Source organism: Sinocyclocheilus anshuiensis, unplaced genomic scaffold, assembly GCF_001515605.1.
Source record: "Sinocyclocheilus anshuiensis isolate Anshui unplaced genomic scaffold, SAMN03320099.WGS_v1.1 scaffold822, whole genome shotgun sequence".
Lineage (NCBI taxonomy): Eukaryota > Metazoa > Chordata > Actinopteri > Cypriniformes > Cyprinidae > Sinocyclocheilus > Sinocyclocheilus anshuiensis.
Genome location: NW_015539892.1, coordinates 584,453 through 605,935, shown reverse-complemented (window position 1 = coordinate 605,935; position 21,483 = coordinate 584,453). Strand labels below are relative to the sequence as shown.

General features: G+C 35.6%; 4 protein-coding genes across 5 annotated transcripts in view; 2 read left to right on the top strand and 2 right to left on the bottom strand.

The window, feature by feature from the left end:
* The window catches only part of LOC107685805 (negative elongation factor C/D), a 5,872-nt gene extending 2,055 nt beyond the window's left edge, over positions 1–3,817 (top strand). For both annotated transcript variants that reach the window (XM_016482529.1, XM_016482530.1), the window contains exons 5-15: positions 585–692; positions 791–943; positions 1,035–1,165; positions 1,258–1,423; positions 2,135–2,269; positions 2,378–2,517; positions 2,724–2,838; positions 2,966–3,061; positions 3,140–3,280; positions 3,388–3,517; positions 3,640–3,817. In XM_016482529.1, the coding sequence (XP_016338015.1) occupies positions 585–692; positions 791–943; positions 1,035–1,165; positions 1,258–1,423; positions 2,135–2,269; positions 2,378–2,517; positions 2,724–2,838; positions 2,966–3,061; positions 3,140–3,280; positions 3,388–3,517; positions 3,640–3,674 (1,350 nt within the window). In that variant the 3' untranslated portion in view covers positions 3,675–3,817. The remainder of the gene's footprint in view (positions 1–584; positions 693–790; positions 944–1,034; positions 1,166–1,257; positions 1,424–2,134; positions 2,270–2,377; positions 2,518–2,723; positions 2,839–2,965; positions 3,062–3,139; positions 3,281–3,387; positions 3,518–3,639) is intronic.
* A 345-nt stretch (positions 3,818–4,162) lies between these two features.
* Positions 4,163–7,688, bottom strand: LOC107685845 (cathepsin Z-like). The gene is made up of 6 exons (XM_016482579.1): positions 7,346–7,688; positions 6,224–6,387; positions 5,350–5,529; positions 5,114–5,264; positions 4,855–5,020; positions 4,163–4,779 (listed from the first exon to the last, which is right to left on the bottom strand). Exons 1-6 carry the CDS (start codon positions 7,462–7,464, stop codon positions 4,654–4,656), a joined length of 906 nt encoding a protein of 301 aa, XP_016338065.1. The 5' UTR covers positions 7,465–7,688; the 3' UTR covers positions 4,163–4,653.
* Positions 7,689–10,185: 2,497 nt separating this feature from the next.
* Positions 10,186–12,010, top strand: LOC107685844 (uncharacterized). The gene is made up of 3 exons (XM_016482578.1): positions 10,186–10,392; positions 10,566–10,761; positions 11,102–12,010. The coding sequence occupies exons 1-3, from the start codon at positions 10,214–10,216 to the stop codon at positions 11,858–11,860; spliced, it is 1,134 nt and encodes a 377-aa protein (XP_016338064.1). The 5' UTR covers positions 10,186–10,213; the 3' UTR covers positions 11,861–12,010.
* Positions 12,011–12,950: 940 nt separating this feature from the next.
* LOC107685831 (probable aminopeptidase NPEPL1) overlaps positions 12,951–21,483 on the bottom strand; it is an 8,758-nt gene continuing 225 nt past the window's right edge. Inside the window, exons 2-12 of the mRNA XM_016482566.1 lie at positions 19,289–19,361; positions 18,662–18,832; positions 18,451–18,540; positions 17,665–17,746; positions 17,241–17,383; positions 16,813–16,890; positions 15,273–15,373; positions 15,055–15,178; positions 13,988–14,164; positions 13,206–13,316; positions 12,951–13,122 (exon numbers count right to left, since the gene is read on the bottom strand). Coding sequence (XP_016338052.1) covers positions 12,958–13,122; positions 13,206–13,316; positions 13,988–14,164; positions 15,055–15,178; positions 15,273–15,373; positions 16,813–16,890; positions 17,241–17,383; positions 17,665–17,746; positions 18,451–18,540; positions 18,662–18,832; positions 19,289–19,361 — 1,315 coding nt within the window. The 3' untranslated portion in view covers positions 12,951–12,957. The remainder of the gene's footprint in view (positions 13,123–13,205; positions 13,317–13,987; positions 14,165–15,054; positions 15,179–15,272; positions 15,374–16,812; positions 16,891–17,240; positions 17,384–17,664; positions 17,747–18,450; positions 18,541–18,661; positions 18,833–19,288; positions 19,362–21,483) is intronic.

The window sequence follows — 21,483 nt, the reverse complement described above, 5'->3', positions numbered from 1 at the left end:
TATTTATATATATATATATATTTTTTTTTTCAATAAATTATAAAGTTTCTATAAAGTTAAGTACATTTGTTATTTTTTCATAATTTGTTGGGGTATTACATTTATTCTTCATTTGAGGGATTAGTATTTTTGTTTTCCTTTTTAAGATTTACTAAGTAGTTACAAAATGTTACAAGTTTTTTTCCTTTTCATTTTCCTTAAGAATTATATATTTTTATGGTGTTTATAAAGATTTAATTTGTGTTGCATAAATATTGTAGAGACTGTAGCCTGTTATTTCCAAAAACAATAGTCAGAAGTAGTCATTTTCACAATAAAGTATATTTATCTATTTTGTAAATGCAGGTTAATGATCTTATTGTGAATGATTTGTCCATGTGTTTAATTGTATAAATTCATTTTCGAATCTTTAACATGATTTAATCTGCTTTAATTTTTGCATCTCAAATTCCAAAATCTTACATTTTCTGTTTTTCGATAAGCTGTTACACTTGAATGTGCGTTGCAATACAGAAGAAAAGGTATTTTGCTACTTACAGTTGGACTTTATCAGGCTAATGAGTTTAATGTTCATCTCTGTTCAGACACCAGCATGGTTGGAGCAGATGATAGCACACACAACATGGAGAGATCTGTTCTACAAACTGGCTGAGGCACATCCAGACTGCCTGATGCTCAACTTCACTGTCAAGGTAAAAAAAGAAAATGGGCTGAAGTGAGTCAAAGACTTTCATATTGAGTTTATGTAGTGGGAAAAAAAATGTTTCTTGATCATGTATGTTGTCTTTAGTTGATTTCAGATGCAGGATACCAAGGAGAGATCACAAGTGTGTCCACAGCCTGTCAACAGTTGGAGGTTTTCTCCAGAGTCCTAAGAACCTCTCTCGCTACACTCCTGGATGGAGGAGAACAGAATCTGGAGAAAAATCTGCCTGAATTTGCTGTGAGTATTGCTGATACTTTTTGAGGTTGCAGTATTTATATTTATGGTTGTATTTTTACAATCGGATCTCATTCTTGTGTGTTTTGAGCAGAAGATGGTGTGTCACGGTGAGCACACGTACTTGTTCGCTCAGGCCATGATGTCCATCCTCGCTCAGGAGGAGCAGGGCGGCTCAGCAATGCGGCGAATTGGACAGGAAGTACAGAAATACGCCCATGAGAGGTGCTTTTGTGAAACACTCTCAGTTGTTTGATCTGCTTTATTGATCAGATTATCAATTATAACCATGTTATTGATTTGTTTTCAATGTTTAGAGGACATGATGCCAGTCAGATCACATTAGCACTGGGCACAGCTGCTGCATATCCACGCGCATGCCAGGCTCTTGGTGCCATGCTGTCCAAAGGGGCTCTGAACCCAGCAGACATCACAGTCCTGTTCAAGATGTTCAGTAGCATGGATCCACCTCCTGTAGAGCTGGTCAGAATCTACATTTAAGTTTATGCATTTAGCCAACAATTTAATCCAAAGCAACTTATACTAGAGGAGCATAAGCGATTTGTCACAAATTGTTCGGCGCCAATAATATAATAATAATAGTAATAGACAATAGTATAGAATTGCACATTTTTTAGACAGCTATATTAGGAAACAAGCCAATGATGCAAAGGAGAGATGCAGAGAAGAAATACTTAATACTTCTAACATATTTATTGTATTGTATATTTATGTTTAAGTTGCACATAAATTATATTGCTAACAATTTGTTACTAGCTTTAAAGAAATAGTTAACCAAAAATGAATCTCTGCTGAAGATTTACTCACCCTCAGGCCATCCAAGATATAGATGAGTTTATTTCTTTAATTGGAACAGATTGGGAGAAACCCAGTGAATGGGTGCCGTCAGAATGAGAGTCCAAACAGTTGATAAAAACATCACAATAATCCACAATTCTAGTCCATCAGTTAATGTCTTGTGAAGTGAAAAGCTGTGTTTGTAAGAAACACATCCATCATTAAGGCATTTTAACTACATTTCTAAATATCTCCAAATCTGAAACAAACTCATTTACATCATGAATCGCCTATGGTAAATTTAAAATTTGGGGTGAACTATTTCTTTAACAAATACCTATAGAAAACTGTATTTACTAAACTGATGTTAACTGAACTGCTCCTCTCTCCGTGTAGATCCGAGTTCCTGCCTTTTTGGATCTGTTCATGCAGTCGCTATTTAAACCTGGAGCTAAAATCAACCAGGACCACAAGCATAAATACATCCACATCTTAGCGTATGCTGCTAGTGTTGTGGAAACATGGAAAAAAGTGTGTATTAAAACCACTCTTAACACATACTGTATATACATATTTCTCAGTACATTATCTTTACAAGAAATGTTGTGGAGGATTACATAAAATATTACTTGTTTCTAGAACAAGCGTGTGAATATAAATAAGGATGAGCTGAAGTCGACCTCAAAGGCCATTGAGACGGTTCATAATCTCTGCTGCAATGAGAACAAGGGAGCTACAGAACTAGTAGCAGAACTCGGCACATTATACCAGTGCATAAGGTATGAACAAACACATTTATATATGTATTTTTAAGGAGACTTTAATGAATAGAAAGTTCAAAAGAACAGCATTTTTAAAAAATATTTTTGTCAAAATACTATTGTCACTTTTGAAAATCCTTGCTGAATAAAAGGATTCATTTGACCTTCTGAACATTAGTGTCTTACAAGATTATATATTTGATATTTTTGTATTTGTGTTGCAGGTTTCCAGTGGTAGCGATGGGAGTGCTGAAGTGGGTCGACTGGACGGTGTCTGAGCCTCGTTACTTCCAGCTGCAGACGGACCACACTCCTGTCCATCTAGCACTGCTAGATGAGGTAAACATAACCTCCATGTCATACCATTGTATTTGAATTTAAATATACCAACAGTGTACAAACTGGTCACCTCCCTAACCATTATTATGAAGATACTGAAGAATAAACATTTGTCTTTATTTCTCAGATCAGCACATGCCATCAGCTTCTCCATCCTCAGGTGTTACAGTTGCTCATCAAACTGTTCGAGACAGAGCACTCGCAGCTTGATGTCATGGAGCAGGTTTGTAATTTTTATTTGCGTCTCCAGTGCTCACATTTATAACTAAATTCTGACTAATATTTATCTTTTGTTTTTCAGCTGGAGCTCAAGAAGACCTTACTGGACCGTATGGTTCACCTATTGAGTCGAGGTTATGTTCTTCCAGTGGTCAGCTACATCCGCAAATGTCTTGAGAAGCTCAACACAGATATTTCACTTATCAGATACTTTGTTACAGAGGTGAGTCTCAGGGCTTTGTTTTGAGCTTTGATTGATTTGAGTGGCAGTTTCTTCTGTCATTATTGAGTCTGTGGTTGATTTTCTTGTCCCCATTTAATTTTGGACAGGTTCTAGATGTGATAACCCCTCCATATACCTCCGACTTTGTCCAGCTGTTTTTGCCCATCCTAGAAAATGACAGCATAGCAGGAACAATCCGCACTGAGGGAGAACATGACCCTGTAGCGGAGTTCATTGGTGAGTCGTTTTTTTAAAAGAGGAACCATGACTTATGATGAGGCACACAAATGCAACTCATGCAAATTATGTAGATTTATACTTGTAGTGATTTGTTAATAATCTCCAATTTTTCATTATAGCTCACTGCAAATCCAACTTCATTATGATGAACTAAACTTTGAAATTAGAGGGACGTTTGAAAAGTGAAAGGATCAACTCGTAGGACCGGAGCACCCTTCATAGACAGACAACTAATTTCAGGGTACATAACTGTTGTGTTGACCTTTTCAAAGAAAATATTGACATGAATATAGCTTGTAGAGCTTCTAATTTGCTTAGAAACAATTTGTGAGGTTGTTTTTTCGTTTTGTATGTTGTAATTTTTATTAAACATGATTGTACTAAATCTATGTGTCAAATATATGTGGTCAGGTATACTGTTAACATGTTTCTTTGGAGGTTTTAGTCTTTAGTAAATGTAGATGGCAATTTAATTGAGAGGCAGCTTTATGAAAGCATTTGTTAAAAGTATAGGTGTGGTCCTTGGCTGCTATAACTGAAAACAAAGACAGTTTAGATGTTGGTAATAAACTTTGAGGCATTGCTCTGAGTTTAAACTAAAGCAATTTAGCAAAAATGCCCATAAAAAATGACAAGAAGTAAAACTTGATAAGACTTTTATTGAAGAGTGTGATTGAAAACAGTGCATTGATTAAACTGATCCATGGCTTCACATGTTGACATGGTTTGACAGATGCATTAAAAGCAAAATCCACATCAGAAAGAGATGTTTGCTTTTAATACAACATAGCAAATCCCAAAACCTTTTCAGCAAAACAAGATCATTAGATGACCATTTGGCCCGAGGTCGGTCCATTTAAAACATCCTAAAATATTAAATGTCCTGGTATAAAAAAAAAAAGGGTGAACTACTTTTCCCTTTTTGTTCATCAAGTAGTGTAGAAAACCATTAAAAAAATAAGGCCTATGAATGCAGAATTACAGAAACAATTCTGTACAATTTCTGATAAAACATTCCTGAGATTAAAAACGATTAAAACCAAACTTCTGCAACTGATCTTGGGCAGCATAAAAAAAAACATTTTTGGCAAATCTAAGACTGCGTTTGCATGTGAAGAACATGCCACAGCCATCTACAGGTAGTTTTTGGGTAGGATGGGGTCTCCATACATGCAGTCCTCTTCGATGGCGAGGTTGTACTGGCTCCCACTGCCGCCCTTGTACGCGCTGGTGACTATTCTGAGCCAGCCTTTCTCTCCCTAAAAAATAAAAGACCAGAACACACGTTCAACATCTTCATTTGTTTGAAGGGCTAATTTTCAGGTTCTGCTTACCCATGGCTCTCCCCAAGAATTACGGATGACCCAGTATTCCACTCCATTTTCGTCAACGCCCCAGCCGGCTACAGATACAATGTGGTTTATATAGGGATCCTGTACGTACTCCGAGTACACACCACCTGTGTATGCATCCAGCTTATCTGTTGCCATGATTCCACAACTACAAAGGCAAAAGTGTGTCAAAATCTTGATTCAATTATAAGGAGATTATATTACCTGATCTTACAAATCCATAACCAAGCAGTTTGTATACCTGATGGGTCCTCCAGAATAGATCTCAGCTTTCATCTTGTCCAGCCCGCTGGCTGAGCCATAGTCTCCGACTTTCCAGAGAGTGAAGTTCTTTACTACATTACACACGCCAAAGGTTGTGCAGGTTCCACACTGATTAAAGGAGTTACAGTCTGAAAAAAACAGAAATACAAACTAATGCAAAACAAATGTCCATGCAAGCAAACTACCAGATGCTCCACCAAACATCTTTCTTACCCTGATTTTTGGCTTGATAGTTGTTGCAGGTTTCATCAGGAATGCCATTACTGTGTGCATATTCCCAAACACCAGAATGATCTCCACCACTGCAGGAACCCGTGTCGCCACAGTCAATAACGTTCTGGACAGAGAGATAGGCAGATGGCCATGCTGCTTTCCGCTTGATGTTGATCCGATCTAAAAGAAAAAAAGAGAGCAATCAAGTTACAAACGGCTGACAAGAAAAGAGAAACTACAAACTTTTACTACAAAGGGTCAGTAAAAAAAGCCCCACATGCTTCACCTTTAGAAAATACTGATTATCAAGGTCAACTGGTCAAATCAAAAATTATGAGTGCCATCAAAACTGGAAAATTATATATATATATATATATATATATATATAATTTTTTTTTTATTAAGTGTTAGTAGTCAAATTAAAAATTATATAAGTGTTTTATTTTTTCATTGTGCTTTATTTTGCAAGACTATTATAAAAATAGATAGTCAAAAATTATATAATATATATAACAAATGAATCTAACATCAAGATAATAGACAGGTGGTACGTCAGTGTCAAATGGCATAAACATCATAATTGCTTATGACAGATCCAGGCCATTGCATTTTTAATGATTAAACAACTAGGTTAGAAGTAAGAGGCTACAACGGGGCTGTTCTGTGGTTCCTCATGAAAATGTATGTTTCACAAAAAAGATGAGTCTTCAGTTACTCATCCTCATGTGAATCCCACGATTTTTTCCCCCTCACAGAACACAAAAGATATTTACCAGAAATTTTGGGGGGGAAAACCAGCCAGGACATTATTCTTACTATTTCCTTTTGTGATTCACACACACAAAAAAACATTTTTAACAACATTTTCCCTCACCTGCCATAGCACTAGTACTTCCATGCGCCCAGCAGGAGCCGCAGTATTGTGGAATGTGTTGGTTGCGTGTGGTGCTGACGTAGTTGACGCCATCAATGTTTCTCCAGTCCCATGCTTTGGGGAGGTCTTTTAACTTCATATATTCATAAGGACGTGGTCCAGTCCTGAAAAATACAAGAAATTTCAAGTTGTTTAACCATCTTCGTATGCCATTAAGCCACAAATCCAGCTCTCTTCACTGATCACAAAAACACCGAAAAGGCATTCAAAGCAAGCAGCAAGTGGCCATGAAGGAAACTCCAGCAAATAACCCATGCACAGGCCATCTGTTCTTCAGTTAACAACCAAAAATTAGAAATTAATCTTGGGGGCATGACATATATATAATAATAAATGAAGCAGGTGTCAAACGGCCTCATGATGGCTACCTTTTCACCACTCTGCTATGTTTTTCTCTTAATAATTTCATGTGCCGAATTGCCATGACGTGAGTCGCCTGCAATACACTGGGCAACAATGGAGCCAAAAAATTAAAATGAGACCAAATAATAGGGGGAAATATCTCATGCACTTCACTGGAAATTCAAAGTCAATTTGAGTGCATTGCATTGTGGGATACAGTATGCTGTGCTGAATACTGCACATTTTGGCAAATCAGTTCAAAACAGAAAACTCACATTTTATACAACAAAAATAGTAAAACGAGTGTTATTCCACACAAAGCCCATATGAGCCAGGATAAAAAAAATAAAAAAATAAAAAGTATATAATATCATTAGAATGTACCAAAGCTCAGCTTAGCTAATATCTAACAGATACCTAACTATAAATAAGCTGAGGATAACAGGAAATATATCAGCATACAGAACAGTACAGGAAATAACTTCAAACACTTATTTGCATATTTCTCAGCATGACATTAACATGTCCAGAACAGAACTTATTTCATTTGATCTCTTTTAGGGCAGTTTTTAAGAGAGTAAGAAGAAAAGTTAAAACCTACTAGTAAAAAAACAGACGTGGCTACTTAAGACAGTATTTTTAGCCTTAACAGTCTGACTTGGGAACAAACATCTGATACCCACAACTGTTGTCATTTTAGAACAAATGATAGTTACATACTTAACTCCTTGTAGGTTTCTCCTCGGCTGGGGTCTGTAGCAGGGCTCGTTCTCGTTAAAATACTGTCCGGCGAAAACACCCGACAGAGCAAACAGATAAAAGAGAAACACGCGAGCCATGTTGAATCTCAGGCGGTCTTATTATCATCACACGAGTCTGCACTGCGGTTTTATTCTTCGTGTCTGCGTGGAGGCGTGGAGAAAACATCGAAACTAACCCTTATTGGACACCTTCTAAGAAAAATAGGTTATGTTTGTCAGACGCTTTCTGGCCTCGAAATAACTGACAGTACATTATTGGCGAGACCGGGGCTAGTTGTCACACACGGAAGTTGTCACAAACTTGTGGATAAATGCTCGTTTTCAAAATCTACTTCAGTGTCAGTAAAAAGCTCTGAGTAAACATTAATTTCCCATAGTTACAACTTACCCTATAGGGTGTGACAGCATAGGGCGTTTTGTCACAAAAGGTCAGTGTGCAATAAAATTAACTGGATCTTTTTTGGGTAATACTTATAGAAATTTACAGTATTTTTTTTTTTTTTGTAGCCAACTTGAGTCTCTCTCTCTCTTTTTTTTTGTAGCCCACTTGAGTCTCTCTCTCTCTCTCTCTCTCTCTCTCTCTCTCTCTCTGTTTGTGTGTGTGTTTGTGGAAACGATTAGTCTCAACAAATGCTCTAGTATCAATAATTTTTTGTAAGGCATAATGAGGCACGTAATATGAAAAAATATATATTGGGTCTAAAATGTAGGCTGTGTTTTTGCCCAAAACAGTGTTATTTTAGTATTATGTATTTACTATATTATAGTATTTGTTCATATTTTGATTTGTAACATTTTTATTAGTTTTTGCTTTAATTATTAGCTTTAATTGTTCTTTTTTAATTTTAGTTTTAGTCATTTTAATACTTATTTTATTTTAGTTAGTTGCCAAGGCAACATTTCTCATTTTAATTTAAGTATTTATGTTTTAATGTGATATTTATATTTAATTTAATTTTATTTTATTTCTGCTTTATTTAAAGGGGTCATATGATGCGATTTTAAGTTTTCCTTTCTCTTTGGAGAGTTACAAGCTGTTCGTGAATAGATAAGATCCCTAAAGTTGCAAAGACTAAAGTCTCAAACCCAAAGAGATATTCTTTATCAAAGTTAAGACACGTCCACGCCCTCCTAAAACGCTTCGTTTAAACACACCCCCACATGTCTACGTCACGATGTGGGAAGATTTGCATAACATCGCCCAAATGTTCACACAAAGAAAGAAGGCGTAACTTTGATTCTGGCTGTATTGTTGCCGCAGCCACCATGTCGTGGAGATGCTGTTTCGTTGTGAGAGCTTAACTACTTTGTTTGGTCTTCCAAAAGAGGACATGACTAGAAATCAGTGGTTAAGTTGTATTTACAACACTGTTCCAGAACAGTTTAACCCAAATATTCAGATGTGTGCAGCACATTTTATGAAGGACAAGGATTGTTTTCTGGGAGAGTAGCCTACAATGCCGGTATCCTGACAAATAATGCTGACTCACAGCCTGTAAGTACGTTTTCATATTTAAAGGATTTGCCACTGATGATTCAAACGTGAGTTTTGAGCAGTGTAGAGTAGCGCTTGTTTGTCATTTCTCCGATCACAAATGCAGACATGGTTTTATGTTTACGTGGCGCGATGCAAAGCAACGCATAAAAAGACAGTATAAGTCATTATATTCAATAAATATGTCCCCACTGGATGCAACAAATGCCTCGTTTGTAATGGGTTTTAATGTTTTTGTCTCTTCGCTCCGGCCGGACAGGGCATCACAGTATGGTAAGGGGCGTAACATTTCTGTCACACGCTTGAGGTATTCGGCCAATTACAACGCACTGGATAGCTGGCAAATCAGAATGCACTGGATAGCTGGCCAATCAGAGCACACCTCGCTTTTCAGACCGATGAGCTTTGTAAAAATCGACGCGTTTCAGAAAGGTGGGGCATAGAGGAGAAACAATAATGTACAGTATGTGGAAAATAATGTTTTGTTTTTTTTACCTTAAACCGCATAAACACATTTCATTACACCAAATACACCAAATAATGTTCTTTTTAGCAGCATCATATGACCCCTTTAAATGAATGAAAAACAGTTTTTATTTTTAGTTAACAATAGTGGTCGAAAATATTGAATTAAAAAGTACAATAAATAATCAGTAGGGCTGTGTACTTCTGCTTTCAATAATATTTACAGATCATAAAGTTATATAATACATGTTTGCATTTCAAAGTCCAGTCTTAATTTTTACAGCATAGGAGACGTGAGCACAGGTAAGCATATTCTCTGCTATTCTTTTATGTAATATATAGCATAGTCAATAGTACTTGTATTGACATCTGTTTCACATGTTGAAGCACTGTGGTTTTCAGTGAAACAAATGCATTGATCAGAGAAGTGATAAAAAGTATAATAGTGATAAAGTGATAATAGATGAAAAGGTGATAATGGTAGCTCAATGTGCATGACACTGTGCACTTTATTGTTTAGGTGTTCATGTTTTCATTAGCTAAGTTTGAAATATATTTTTCTAAACACAGAGGTGTTCTTGAGTCAGTTGTTATCAGTGTGTTTGTAGTTCTGTGACACAGTGAGAATGAACCTGATGTACCTCTTAAATAAGGGAACAGTTTATAGTCATGGGTAAGAACTAGAAACTTGGAAACAAAAAAAAGTAGAAAGAAATTTATTTTCCAGTAGTTTTGCTTGATATAACAATTTGAACATCATATGAAGATGTCTGGTCAGCTAAAATACTGTTTGCTGTATGTTAATATGTCAACTGCTCCTATTTAACTTTAAAAGCAAGTTAACAGCTGCAACCCATGTGATCAGACATGGCAGAACAAAGTCCAGCTAAAAAATTAAGGAATCAGGTTAAGGGGTTCCTTTGCGACGTGAGCCCCATAAAAGAGAGATATTTTGATGCCGTTCTTCAACATGAAGGTATATATAGCAAAGTTGTGGTCTTCAGACCAGAAGATCACATGCACTTCCACAACGCTGAAAAGACCCGGTAAGTCTTCTCTCACAAAAGTAAAGCCATCTTATTTTTCTAAGTTTCTAAAATGGTTTATTGAGCAACATTTTAAATCACATATACAGTAGAATTATTTAAAAACCCATCCTGTTCATTTCTGTTGTCAGTTTGATTGTAAATGTGTCTAAACCATGATATCCTTTGTACAGGAGCCTAGTTACACTAGATGACGTGGTTTTACAGCCGTCTATGGAGTCCAGCAGAAGAATGAACGTCTTCTACACTCACAGATCCAAAATGTCCTGCGTTCGTGACCTCAGAGAATCATTTAACAACAGCTTGTTTGCTAGTCCACAAGCTGTGCAATTGTCTGAACTCCTTAACCTGCATACACAACCAAAGAGGGTAGGTAGTTTATAATAAATAGGCCTACAAGCAGTTTTACAATTTAAACATATTCTTGGAGAATGAAAACTACATGTCATTAAAGACACAATTATAAAAGATTGTTGAACTACTAATAGCAAAGTTTTTTTCTGTATTTTTATTTTCTCTGTATTATTTTTAACTCTCCCACCCAAATAAATAAATACATACAACTTACATAAAATCAGAAAAAAATGGATAGGTGTATTCAAGTAATTTTTGTTTTCATTTTAATGTTTTTTTTTAATTTTTTTATAACTGAGCCAAGTGTCAAGTCACTGAGCCATATGCATCTGTTTGTTTTCTGCATATTGCACAGGTCAGCATTAATGCAAAGATCATCCAGGAGTTGCGCAGGGGAAACAGTGTTGTATGGAATGGACGGTATCTTCCAAGAACCGAATATACTGTTGCAGATACTACAGGCTGCATGAGTCTGACGGTCTGGTGTGAGCACAGCATTACTGTCGGTGAATGGTACAACGTCACAAATGTCTCTGTGAGAGAGTTCAGGGGAAAAACATCCCTATCAACTACCAAAGACACACAGATCATCAGCATCCCATCTCAAGGTACAGCAGCTGCTGTTCAAGTGCCAACAGAAACAATTAAATGTGACATCATTGGTGCAAACATTAAAAATCTCTTCATTTGTCCTTGTAAACATATACTGAAGAACGTGACACTGTCAAGCCCAACTGTATATTGTGTCTCATGCAACACACATTATAAAAGCACTGGCATCATACTGAAGTTTAGTGGTCACCTGGATCTTAAACCAGAAACAGGAAATGTTGTGAAGCCAAAGATTGAAGACGAGGTCATAAGGTCAGTGCTCACAGTCAATCCCAGTGCATCACGACAGGACATTATCAAGAGCTTCATTGCTTTGCCACACATGCAGATTACAATTCGCGGGAACGTCGTTGTGGAGATGGAAGATGTTCCTCAGAAGGCTGAAATCAAGTCTGAAGATGAGCTTCCTATTAAAGTGGAACCTGTGGAAGAATCTACAGTGTTTTATTCACCCCCAGATCATGGCTTTCTATTCAGTTCACAACTCAGAAAAAGTGACTGACTGATCATATCATAACTTCCCATTACTGTATTATTGATAGACTTTAGATAAAATCAGCATAAAGACAGTCTAACAGACTACCAGGATGTGGAAATACTTTAACGTTTAAATACCATTTTTTTTAATTTAAAATATAAATGTATACGTATAAACACACATCTAACTATAATTGTCATTAAAATGTCAATGCAAAATTATATATATATATATTATATATATAAAATACACAAAGACTAATAAGATAAAATCCAGTGTAATTTTGCTGCAAGTTTTAATGTTAATTTAATATTTTTTTCATGTTTTTAGATGAAATCGTACATGTTTTTGGGAAAACATAAATGGATTAAATATATTATTATTACACAAAGGTCAGCTGCTGTTATCATTACATATCATGGAAGTGGTTTTAATATTAATTTTAGTTTAAGTATGTCAGATAATTGGCGGTGAGAAATTGTCAAATTGATATTTCCCTTTGCATTAAAATTTTGATGTCACAATCTGTAGATTTTATGGTAATCGTAATTTGAGTAATTGCAGACATACAGCAGAGAAAATGAATGTGAACAAGCTTTTTTTTACCCATTTACTCTGAAAATATTTTTGTCAATCACATTCCATATTCTTCACACAAAATTGGTATCAAAAGTGAATATCGTCAGCACACATTTAGTGGCAAAAACATCACTTACACTAACATTGTGATCATGTCATTTACGTTTGGAATGAAAACCAAATGATTGCATTTTAAACACTTTCTGATTGAAAAAGGAAAAATGTTGAAGACCTTAGTACAACATGCTGATAATTATTTCAAGCCACTTGCTGTTCCTGCAACATTCCCTATGGCAACTTCAAAACGGCAAACTGTGAAAGAGATTCACATGTACATTACAAAACATATGTTGAGACAACGTTGCACTTTTATTTAAATTCATAACTGTGTATAATGTCAGCTTAACTCAGAAAGGTTATCTGAGGTGGTCAGTACAGGACGGGGTAGAGCAAGTGTGTGTGTGTTTAATGGATGCAACTTTTGTGAAAGAACATGTACAAGGCGTGACTGAGATTTAATCATTTTGAAGATTAAAAACATCTTAGACGAGTCTCCTCCTCTTGCAGTCCCTCTCCATCTGGTCTTCAGAGGCAGTTTTGGCTGTGGTGGCACCCAACGGCGACACAGAGTTGAGCAAGGGGTCCTCAGACGCCTGGCCAAACAGAGCCAAGAGCATGGCCACACCGAAACCTGTGGCACGCTCCCCCTGTCCACAATCCACATTGATGAATTATTAACAGTTCTTGGAGAAATACGCACCATTTCAGTTCATGTTCAGTCTATACTCACAGCGTGGACTGGTGAAGCGATGTCCACATGTACCCAAATGCCTGGCCAATCAAAACCCAGATGAGAGCCAATGAAGAGGCCAGCACAGGAGCTCTGCGCATTCTCACGGTCCTGCAGACATACAAAATATGCACCAGTTAATCACATGAAATTACTATTAAAGCTAATTATTTAAATTGAATTTTGTCTTAGGTTGTGAAGAACTGAAAATTCCAATTCAGACAGCAATAAAATAAATAATAATTAAAATAAATCCATAAAAAAGTAAAATAAAAAAATGTAATTAAAATATATTATAAGCAAAAATGTATAAGAAGTAAAATAAATTTAAGCAATAAGTAATACTAAATAAAATAAAAAGGTCAAATAAAAGTAAAAGTCAAATAAAACAAAAAGTAAAAAAATTTAAATATAAAGTAAAAAATGTAAAGTTAAAATAAAACGTAATAAAAAAGTAAAATAAAACAATTAAACCTAAATAAAAAGAATAAAATAAATAAAAAAATTGTAAAATAAAAAATAATAATAAAAAATGAAATCAAATAAAAAATTTAAAAAAGTAAAAGAATATGTAAAAATGAAAAAAGAAAAACAAAAAAAAAAAAAGCTGTAAAAGCTAAAAAGTCCATCATGTCCTAATGGTAAACAATTACTATGCACTGTATGGTACACAATTACGGTAACTGAAGGATCATTGTGGTGAACATTTGTGCATGGGGAAAAAGAAGTACACTCTCTTTATCCCCTTTCACTCCACACCCATCTCTTCCCGGTTTCCTCACCGCCACAGAGTTCTTCATGTCAGCCACAGCTGAGGTGAATTCACTGAAGTGAAGCTCGGGGCAGTAGACCAGAGGATGTGCCAGGTCTCCGCTGCTGCGGCCCGCTCTCACACAAGCGGCTTCCCACTGCTCATTGTTGGTCATCACAGCAGCGTGATACTTCCCCGTGGAGATTCCCTGCAGAAACCACAGACAAAGAAAACGGAAAGCACAAGTGACAGGATGTTTGAGTAGTGTGGGACTTGATTTTACTGATTAGGAACTGGATTTAGAAACAGTGATATTATTAAAAATTATTATGATTTACATTTTTTTTAATTCCTGTGATGACAAAGATGAATTTTCAGCATCATTACTCCAGTCTTCAGTGTCACATGATCCTTCAGAAATCATTCTGATATGCTGATTTGTCAAAAAACATTTCTCATCTATGTTAAAAACATTTGTGAAAACCTGTGATACTTTTTTTTTTTTCCAAAAGTTCAAATTGATTTAATTAGCATTTATTTGAAATAGAAATATTTTGTAACATTATAAATGTCTTTACTGTCACTTTTGATCTATTTAATTAATCCTTGCTGAATATAAGTTATTTTTTTTTTTCTTACATGTTGCTGTCTGATCAAAGGGATTTTTTTGGTCAGCATCAGTGACTAAAATTCATGACGAAAAACAAAGTGATTCAGTGGCCACTCTTAAAAAAAAAAAAAGAGCTTCCATCACATGATTATGAACACACAAGATATACTGTAAGTCAAGATATAACCGGTTTTTTCCAAAATCCAAAGTGCAACAGCCATAAAGCAGTTTAAAACAACGATACGTGTTAGCTGATAAACAGAAGCGGTTTGTGTTCTGGAAATCCTCCAATTCTCCCTGATATCTTGTGACACTCTTCATATCAATATACAAGATCTTGTTCTCAGTTAAAACCTGTAAAGACTTGTACTCAGATGTCTCAAAGAAGATAGAATGACTGCACTGAAATTGAATATAGAATTAAGAAAAGCAAGCAAGTGCATTCAGAAGATCCTAACACACTACTATGTCTGTCAACACCAACGCACCTGAGCGCCGGTCAGTGTTGCCATGTCCAGTATGATGTCTGCAGAAAGATCTTTGCTTGCATATACAACACCATCAGAGAGCACCAGCCTCCCTTCAGCATCCGTGTTGTTTATCTCCACTGTTCTGAGAAATCATGGAAACACACCTTAGTTACAAGCAAACTGCATCGCTGGTTAGGACACATGGAAGATGTTTTCATTAATGAGCCAAAACTTACTTTCCGGAGTAGAGAGTGTGTATATCATCTGGTCGAGTGGCTGTAGGTCCCACTGAGTTCTCAGCTAGGCAGAAAACCGCATGAAGATTGTCCTTAAAGCCCTGAGACATGCAACAGAAGTAAACATCAGAACTTCAAACATGTGTTAAGGTTGCACCTGGTATTAACATCTGTTTTGTGCAATGCGATCACAAATACAGATGCAAACCAGTTACAAAATGTATTGTTCAGATGTCATCAGGGATGAATATGATTAATTTCGCATTTGTAATATCAACATGTAATGCATCACTCATGCCACACGTAATCACTGTACGAAAACAACAATCTACAATTTTAAAAGAAAACAACTGTCTGAATAAGCAAAAACCAGAAATGCTCAAAAATAGACTAGTTTAAAAAGTTGGGGTCAGTAAGGTTAATTTTTTCAGCATGGATTTTTCAGCTTTTATTCAGCAAGGATGCATTTAATTGATCAAAAGTGACAGTAAAGACATTTATAATGTTACAAATAAATGCTTCTTCAAGAAACGACTAAAAACACATCTGTTCCACCTTTATTTGACCCTCTAACTCTAGCACTTTCTATTCTATTTTAATTCTACTTTCTATTCTATTTTAATTCTACTTTCTCTATATTTATCTTCTTTTTTATAAAAAAAAACAAAACAAAAACAAAGATACACTAGCTTTCTATTTTTTCTATTCTATCTACTTGTTTTTCTTTGTGTGTGTGTGTGTGTGTGTGTGTGTGTGTGTGTGTGTATATATATATATATATATACACATACATACATATATATACACATACATACATATACACGCATATATACACCTTGCTACGTGTACTGTGTTAGGCTAACCGAGACTTGTCATTTGCACTTATATATTGTTGCTCTTTTGTTAGTTTTGACTGCTTTTATTGTCCTCATTTGTAAGTCGCTTTGGATAAAAGCGTCTGCTAAATGACTAAATGTAAATGTTGATCTTTTCCTGAAAAAAAAAAATGTGAAGCAGCACAACTGTTTTCAACATTGATAACAATGTTTCTTGAGCAGCAAATCAGTATTAGAATGATTTCTGAAAGATCGTGTGACACTGAGACTGGAGTAATGTTGCTGAAAATTCAGCTTTTTTAATCACAGGAATAAGTAACATGTTAAAAGATATTAAAATATAAAACAGGTCTTTTAAATTGTAATAATACTTCACAATATTAGAGTTTTAAAAGCATTTTTAACGCTGGTGAGCATAAGAGACTTATGAATAGAGATTGAAAAAATCTTACCCACCCCAAACTTTTGAATGCTAGTGTATACAAGCACATGATTTCACACACACTGAAAATGCATGGAGTCCTGAAATGAGACACCCTCCCATCAACAAAATATTACACGGTCACTGTGGATGGATTTGAGACATATTAATACCAGGTGTAAAGTGCAAGCCGTTTTGGCTGCCCACTTGAGACAGGGGTAAGGACTTTTAGTGTAGATAAGTTTAGCAGCCAGTAATCTTTAGTTGCCAAAATAATCAGTACCTGTTTAACAGTAGCTTTAAAAGCTCCTAAAATGGCTGCGGCTCCTCCACAGTCTCTCTTCATTCCCGGCATTGTGGTCTATAAAGGAGAGAAAAATAAATTGTACAAACAATAAATAATCTTAAATGCAGATATAGTCTGATGTTTAACAGTGAGGTGTCACTTGTGTGCCTCTAGCGGCACCAAAAAGCATTGCAAAATATCTGCATTTGGTCTCACAAACAGTCCATTCTGATGGCATTTTTTTGTGGAAAATCAACCAAAAAATTTGTTTCTTACAGCAAACTCTGCATATTAAGCGGGAATGGGTTTCATATTAATACCGTAAAAAAAATTACAATCTTCACCTTTAAAAAAAAAACATTATAGTATTATTGAGTGCTCTGCCCGTTTAGTGCACTTGGCAGACAGTGAGGTGCAGTATTTACTTTGCCCTTGATGCTGAGACCGCCTGTGTCATAGACAATGCCTTTGCCCACCCAGGCAATGGTCTGCGTGGCTCCTGAGGGAGTGTGGCTGAGCACAGCCAATGCAGGAGGATGCGGAGCAGCTTTACCAACTCCATAGATGCCTAAAGAGAGAATGATTTTGCACAAGTAAACATATGCACAGAGTAACGGTTGCTTGCGTCATTTTTGCTAAACGAAATGCGTTTTCAAGCTTAAAATAGCGTGCACGATTTTCCTTTACGTGCCAGAAAGTGCTGCTTCTTCCAGATGAAGTTTAAGTCAGCAGTTCTAAAATAACATCCATCCACTCATCTTGTGATGAGAATGCAAGCTCATCTTTTTCATCATAGATCAGAAAATGTTGCAATCGGCTGACCTTTTTAAAGAAGAAACTCAAGATTACCTCCAAAGCCCTTTTGTATCAGTTCCTCTCCTCGAATTATAGTTGGAGTGATGCCTAGTTCATTGCCCACTGCCTTGATTTCCTGCAGAAGATTGCATAATGTATGTATGATGAGCGGAAAAGCAATTTCAGCATGCATTTCTCACATACATAAAGTAACAAATACATAAATAAATAAAATAAAAATAACATTTAAAAATAATTTTTGTTAATTGAAATAAAATAAAATATAAACGCTAGATGAAAAACTTAAGTGAAAATTAAAAAAAGGAAAAGACATTTTCATTCCCCATTGACAAGAGTTTTTTTATTTTAAGCATAAAGCATTCAAACTGAAATTTGTTCAGTTTTTCAAAACTAAACTTTACATTTGAATCTCAAGTAAATGTATCTTGATTTAAGGATGTTTAGATAATAGTATTGAAAATTACTGATGAAGATATAGATTTTTTGCAATGCATGCAACATTTAATACCATAAACTTATGAATTTAAGACTTTTCTGCTCTGATGTAAGACTTTAAGGCCTTAATTTATAGAAGGACGAATTAAGACCAAGCCCTTTTTAAGACCCGCAGAAACCCTGCTAAATTAAACAAAATATGTTTAAGCACTAAAATGACTAAAACTGAAATAAAATTCTATCATGCTTAAATGTATTTAAAAATATTAATAAAAGTGCCAAAAGCACACAGAAAACTACCAAAATTAAAATGAAAAATTATTATTAAATACTATAATAATATATAAATAATATTAAAATAAAACTGCGAGTAGAAATGCTTGCCTTTAGGAAGTCATCAGTATTCATTTCGCTGCATGGGGCGTCTACGATTCGAGCAGCCAGACGAACTCCATCCGCTGCACTGGCAAGACACTGGAAACAACCACTTGCACATTGAAATGGATGTAATATAATGATGCATAATCATAAATTAACTAGTAACCAACTTAACCTGAGGCACAGGGAAGTAGCTCTGAACACTTTATCGCTTTACCTTCAGTGTGGAGACCTCCAGCGGGCCACTGTCCTGACCCACAGTGACAAACTCCACAGTGACGTGCTTCTTCTCTGTCCTGCGAGAAGATGCTGAACGGCGGGTGAAGAGCGGGAAAGCTCGGGCAATGGCACACGCTGACGCAAACACATCAGAGTGCTCGCACACCATCTGAAAAACCAAACAAACCCACCGTGTCAACTAATCTTAAATTTGAAGAAATGTTTCAAGTTGAGCTGCGTCAACATCATTTGTGGCACAATACTGCAAGAGAAAATAACTGCACATTATATCTAATTTCTAACATTTAAAGTGTTATGGCTACACTTTCAAAACACTATGTATTTAAATATTGACTATTTCATTCATTACTATAAACCCGATTTTTACCTCTTTTTTTTTTTTTATACTGAGTGATGAAATGAATTTATATATATTCTATATATTAGTAAAACCGTAATATTGTGAAATATTCTTACAATTTAAAATAACTTAACTATTTTAATATCTTTTAAAATGCAGTTTATTCATTTAATGGCAAGGCTGAATTTTCAGCAGCCTGTCTCGGTCTATTTGAACAAAAATAGAGTACTAAGCACATCAGTAATGGTGTGAAACGAGACTGACCACAATGCAGCGGTTGTTGCCGGCGGGCAGGCAGGTTCGGACGAGGCGGGTGAGGAAGTGTGCAGATGATGGGCTCCAATAAATTTATTTTTTCCATTACATATGACAATCTATCTGTTATCATTCCCTCCATTATCTTACACAAATTAGATGTAAGGGCAATTGGTCTGTAACTTGTGGGTTTAGTTGGATCTTTGCCAGGTTTCCTTATCGGAATCACTACTGCTTCTTTCCATGCAATTGGCAGTTTCCCCTCATTCCACACTTTATTATATAACTCAAGCAACTTTAACAGTGATCCTTCCCCAAAGTGTTTTAACATTACATAACACACCTGATCCTTCCCTGGAGAAGTAGGCTTTGCTCTTTTAATCGCTCTTACCATTTCCGCCAGAGAAAAAGGCTCGTCAATAATACCACCAGTCTCTTCCTTCCTATTTAAAGCATGTACATGTTGACTCAAAGTTACTGACCTTCTCCTTCTCTCTTCTTCGGACAAATTTTCTGAACTGTGTATTCGCGAGGCCCTCGTGCTGACCGCGCTATTTAATCATTTATTTAAATCTAGGGCTGCCGCGATTCGTCGATTCTATTCGACTATTCGATAATAATTACCAAAATAATCCGTTCATCTGGGAAAGCAACGTGCGCCATTGCATCAGATTTGTAAGGTTTTTACAAATATTATGGTATTTGGTATTTATAAATCCACGCAAACACATGAGAATACATCATTATCTCGCGGTTTCAAAATAAAAGCTCAAACCCTCACTCTGAATTTACACGTTTTGATGTCCACATATTCATTAAATTACAGTGGCTATAGCATTTCTGTCGTAAAGAAATGGCCAAATATTAAAGATTAAGTGGACATTTGAATTAAACGATGCTTGGTCAATATTAAACAAGTATTAATCGCTTAGATTAATCGATAAATTAGTCGATAGATTAATCGAAATAAAAATAGTCGTTAGTGGCAGCCCAATTTCAATCTAGATATTTATTTCAGGTTTTCGACCAAGAGAGGGCTTATAAAATGCCAAAGCGTATTACTGTAATAACATTACTTGAAGAATCTTGGAGTGCAAATGGTGCATGAATATGGTAATAATTCATGTATCTAAGCACCACATCATGTTTTATCACATAGCAAGAGAAGTGAACACATTTGTAACTATGACCACATGCGATTTAACCCTATGAAACCAAAGTCCGAAAAATCAAATTTTTATTGAAATTTTAGACAAAAAAAAATAAAATAAAAATAAAAATATATTTTTTGTATTATATTTGATATATCAGGTTTATGGCTCATATAGTATGATGTGAGAGGCCCAAACTAAGCAAAAAAAAAATAAAAAATAAAAATGCTATTGGGTGCAGTTGTTATTTATGTCCAAAAAAGAGAGATGAGATTACAATAGCTTGTAATGTAAATCTATGACAGTTTTATAACAGCTTAGCAGACTTACATTAAATGCATATAAATATTAGTTGCCACTATATCTCCCAAAAATGTCTTAGTAAGATGATATTTTCATTATACATTTTTCTTTGCTGAAGAAGTTATCAGTCAGATGACAGAAGGCATGTTGTAGATTGTGTACAACAGCAGTTTTGATCAGATTAATTGAGTTAACTTTTTAGTTGTGTGAAAAAGCCTGCCATAGTACTATTTGTTAATACACGTGCTTTCAGACGGAGCAGCATTTACTACACATAGCCGTAGTTCACTGACAAGTTACGCAAAAAAATCGCCGACGATTTTATTGCATGATTCTGAAATCATTCTGCGATAATGACAGCTGTTGCATAGCTTCTCAGTGAACTACGGCTCTGTGAAGTAAATGCTGCTCCATCTGAAAGAATGTATGTGAAAATAGCACATTTAATAACATATTTTTACTCCAAACTCACTTCATAACGTCAGTCGAGTGTTTGAAATAAATTCTTCTGAGATGTGGCTTCTTACACAGAATAAGGCACGCAACATATTTCATAGTATTTAAGCAGTGATAAAGGCATTGCATTGTAAATATACTTTATTTTAATGAAAATTATATATTATTTGGAGTTTCAGCTCGAGAGCGCCCTCTGGCCTTCGGATGGAGATTTACTGCTGATCACAGAACCGTGCTTCACTGAAAGATATGCATAACAATCGCAGCTTCTGTCGAATCGCGATCTCGATTCCA

What these genes read in the sequence shown, in the direction of transcription:
- LOC107685844 (XM_016482578.1), top strand. Translation starts at nt 10,214, where the DNA reads ATGGCAGAACAAAGTCCAGCTAAAAAATTAAGGAATCAGGTTAAGGGG. An exon ending in CACAACGCTGAAAAGACCCG is followed by an intron (nt 10,393 to 10,565) that starts GTAAGTCTTCTC and finishes TCCTTTGTACAG; the next exon opens with GAGCCTAGTTACACTAGATG. An exon ending in TGCATACACAACCAAAGAGG is followed by an intron (nt 10,762 to 11,101) that starts GTAGGTAGTTTA and finishes CATATTGCACAG; the next exon opens with GTCAGCATTAATGCAAAGAT.
- LOC107685845 (XM_016482579.1), bottom strand. Translation starts at nt 7,464, where the DNA reads ATGGCTCGCGTGTTTCTCTTTTATCTGTTTGCTCTGTCGGGTGTTTTC. An exon ending in AGAAACCTACAAGGAGTTAA is followed by an intron (nt 6,388 to 7,345) that starts GTATGTAACTAT and finishes TGTATTTTTCAG; the next exon opens with GACTGGACCACGTCCTTATG. An exon ending in TATTCTGGAGGACCCATCAG is followed by an intron (nt 5,021 to 5,113) that starts GTATACAAACTG and finishes TTGCCTTTGTAG; the next exon opens with TTGTGGAATCATGGCAACAG.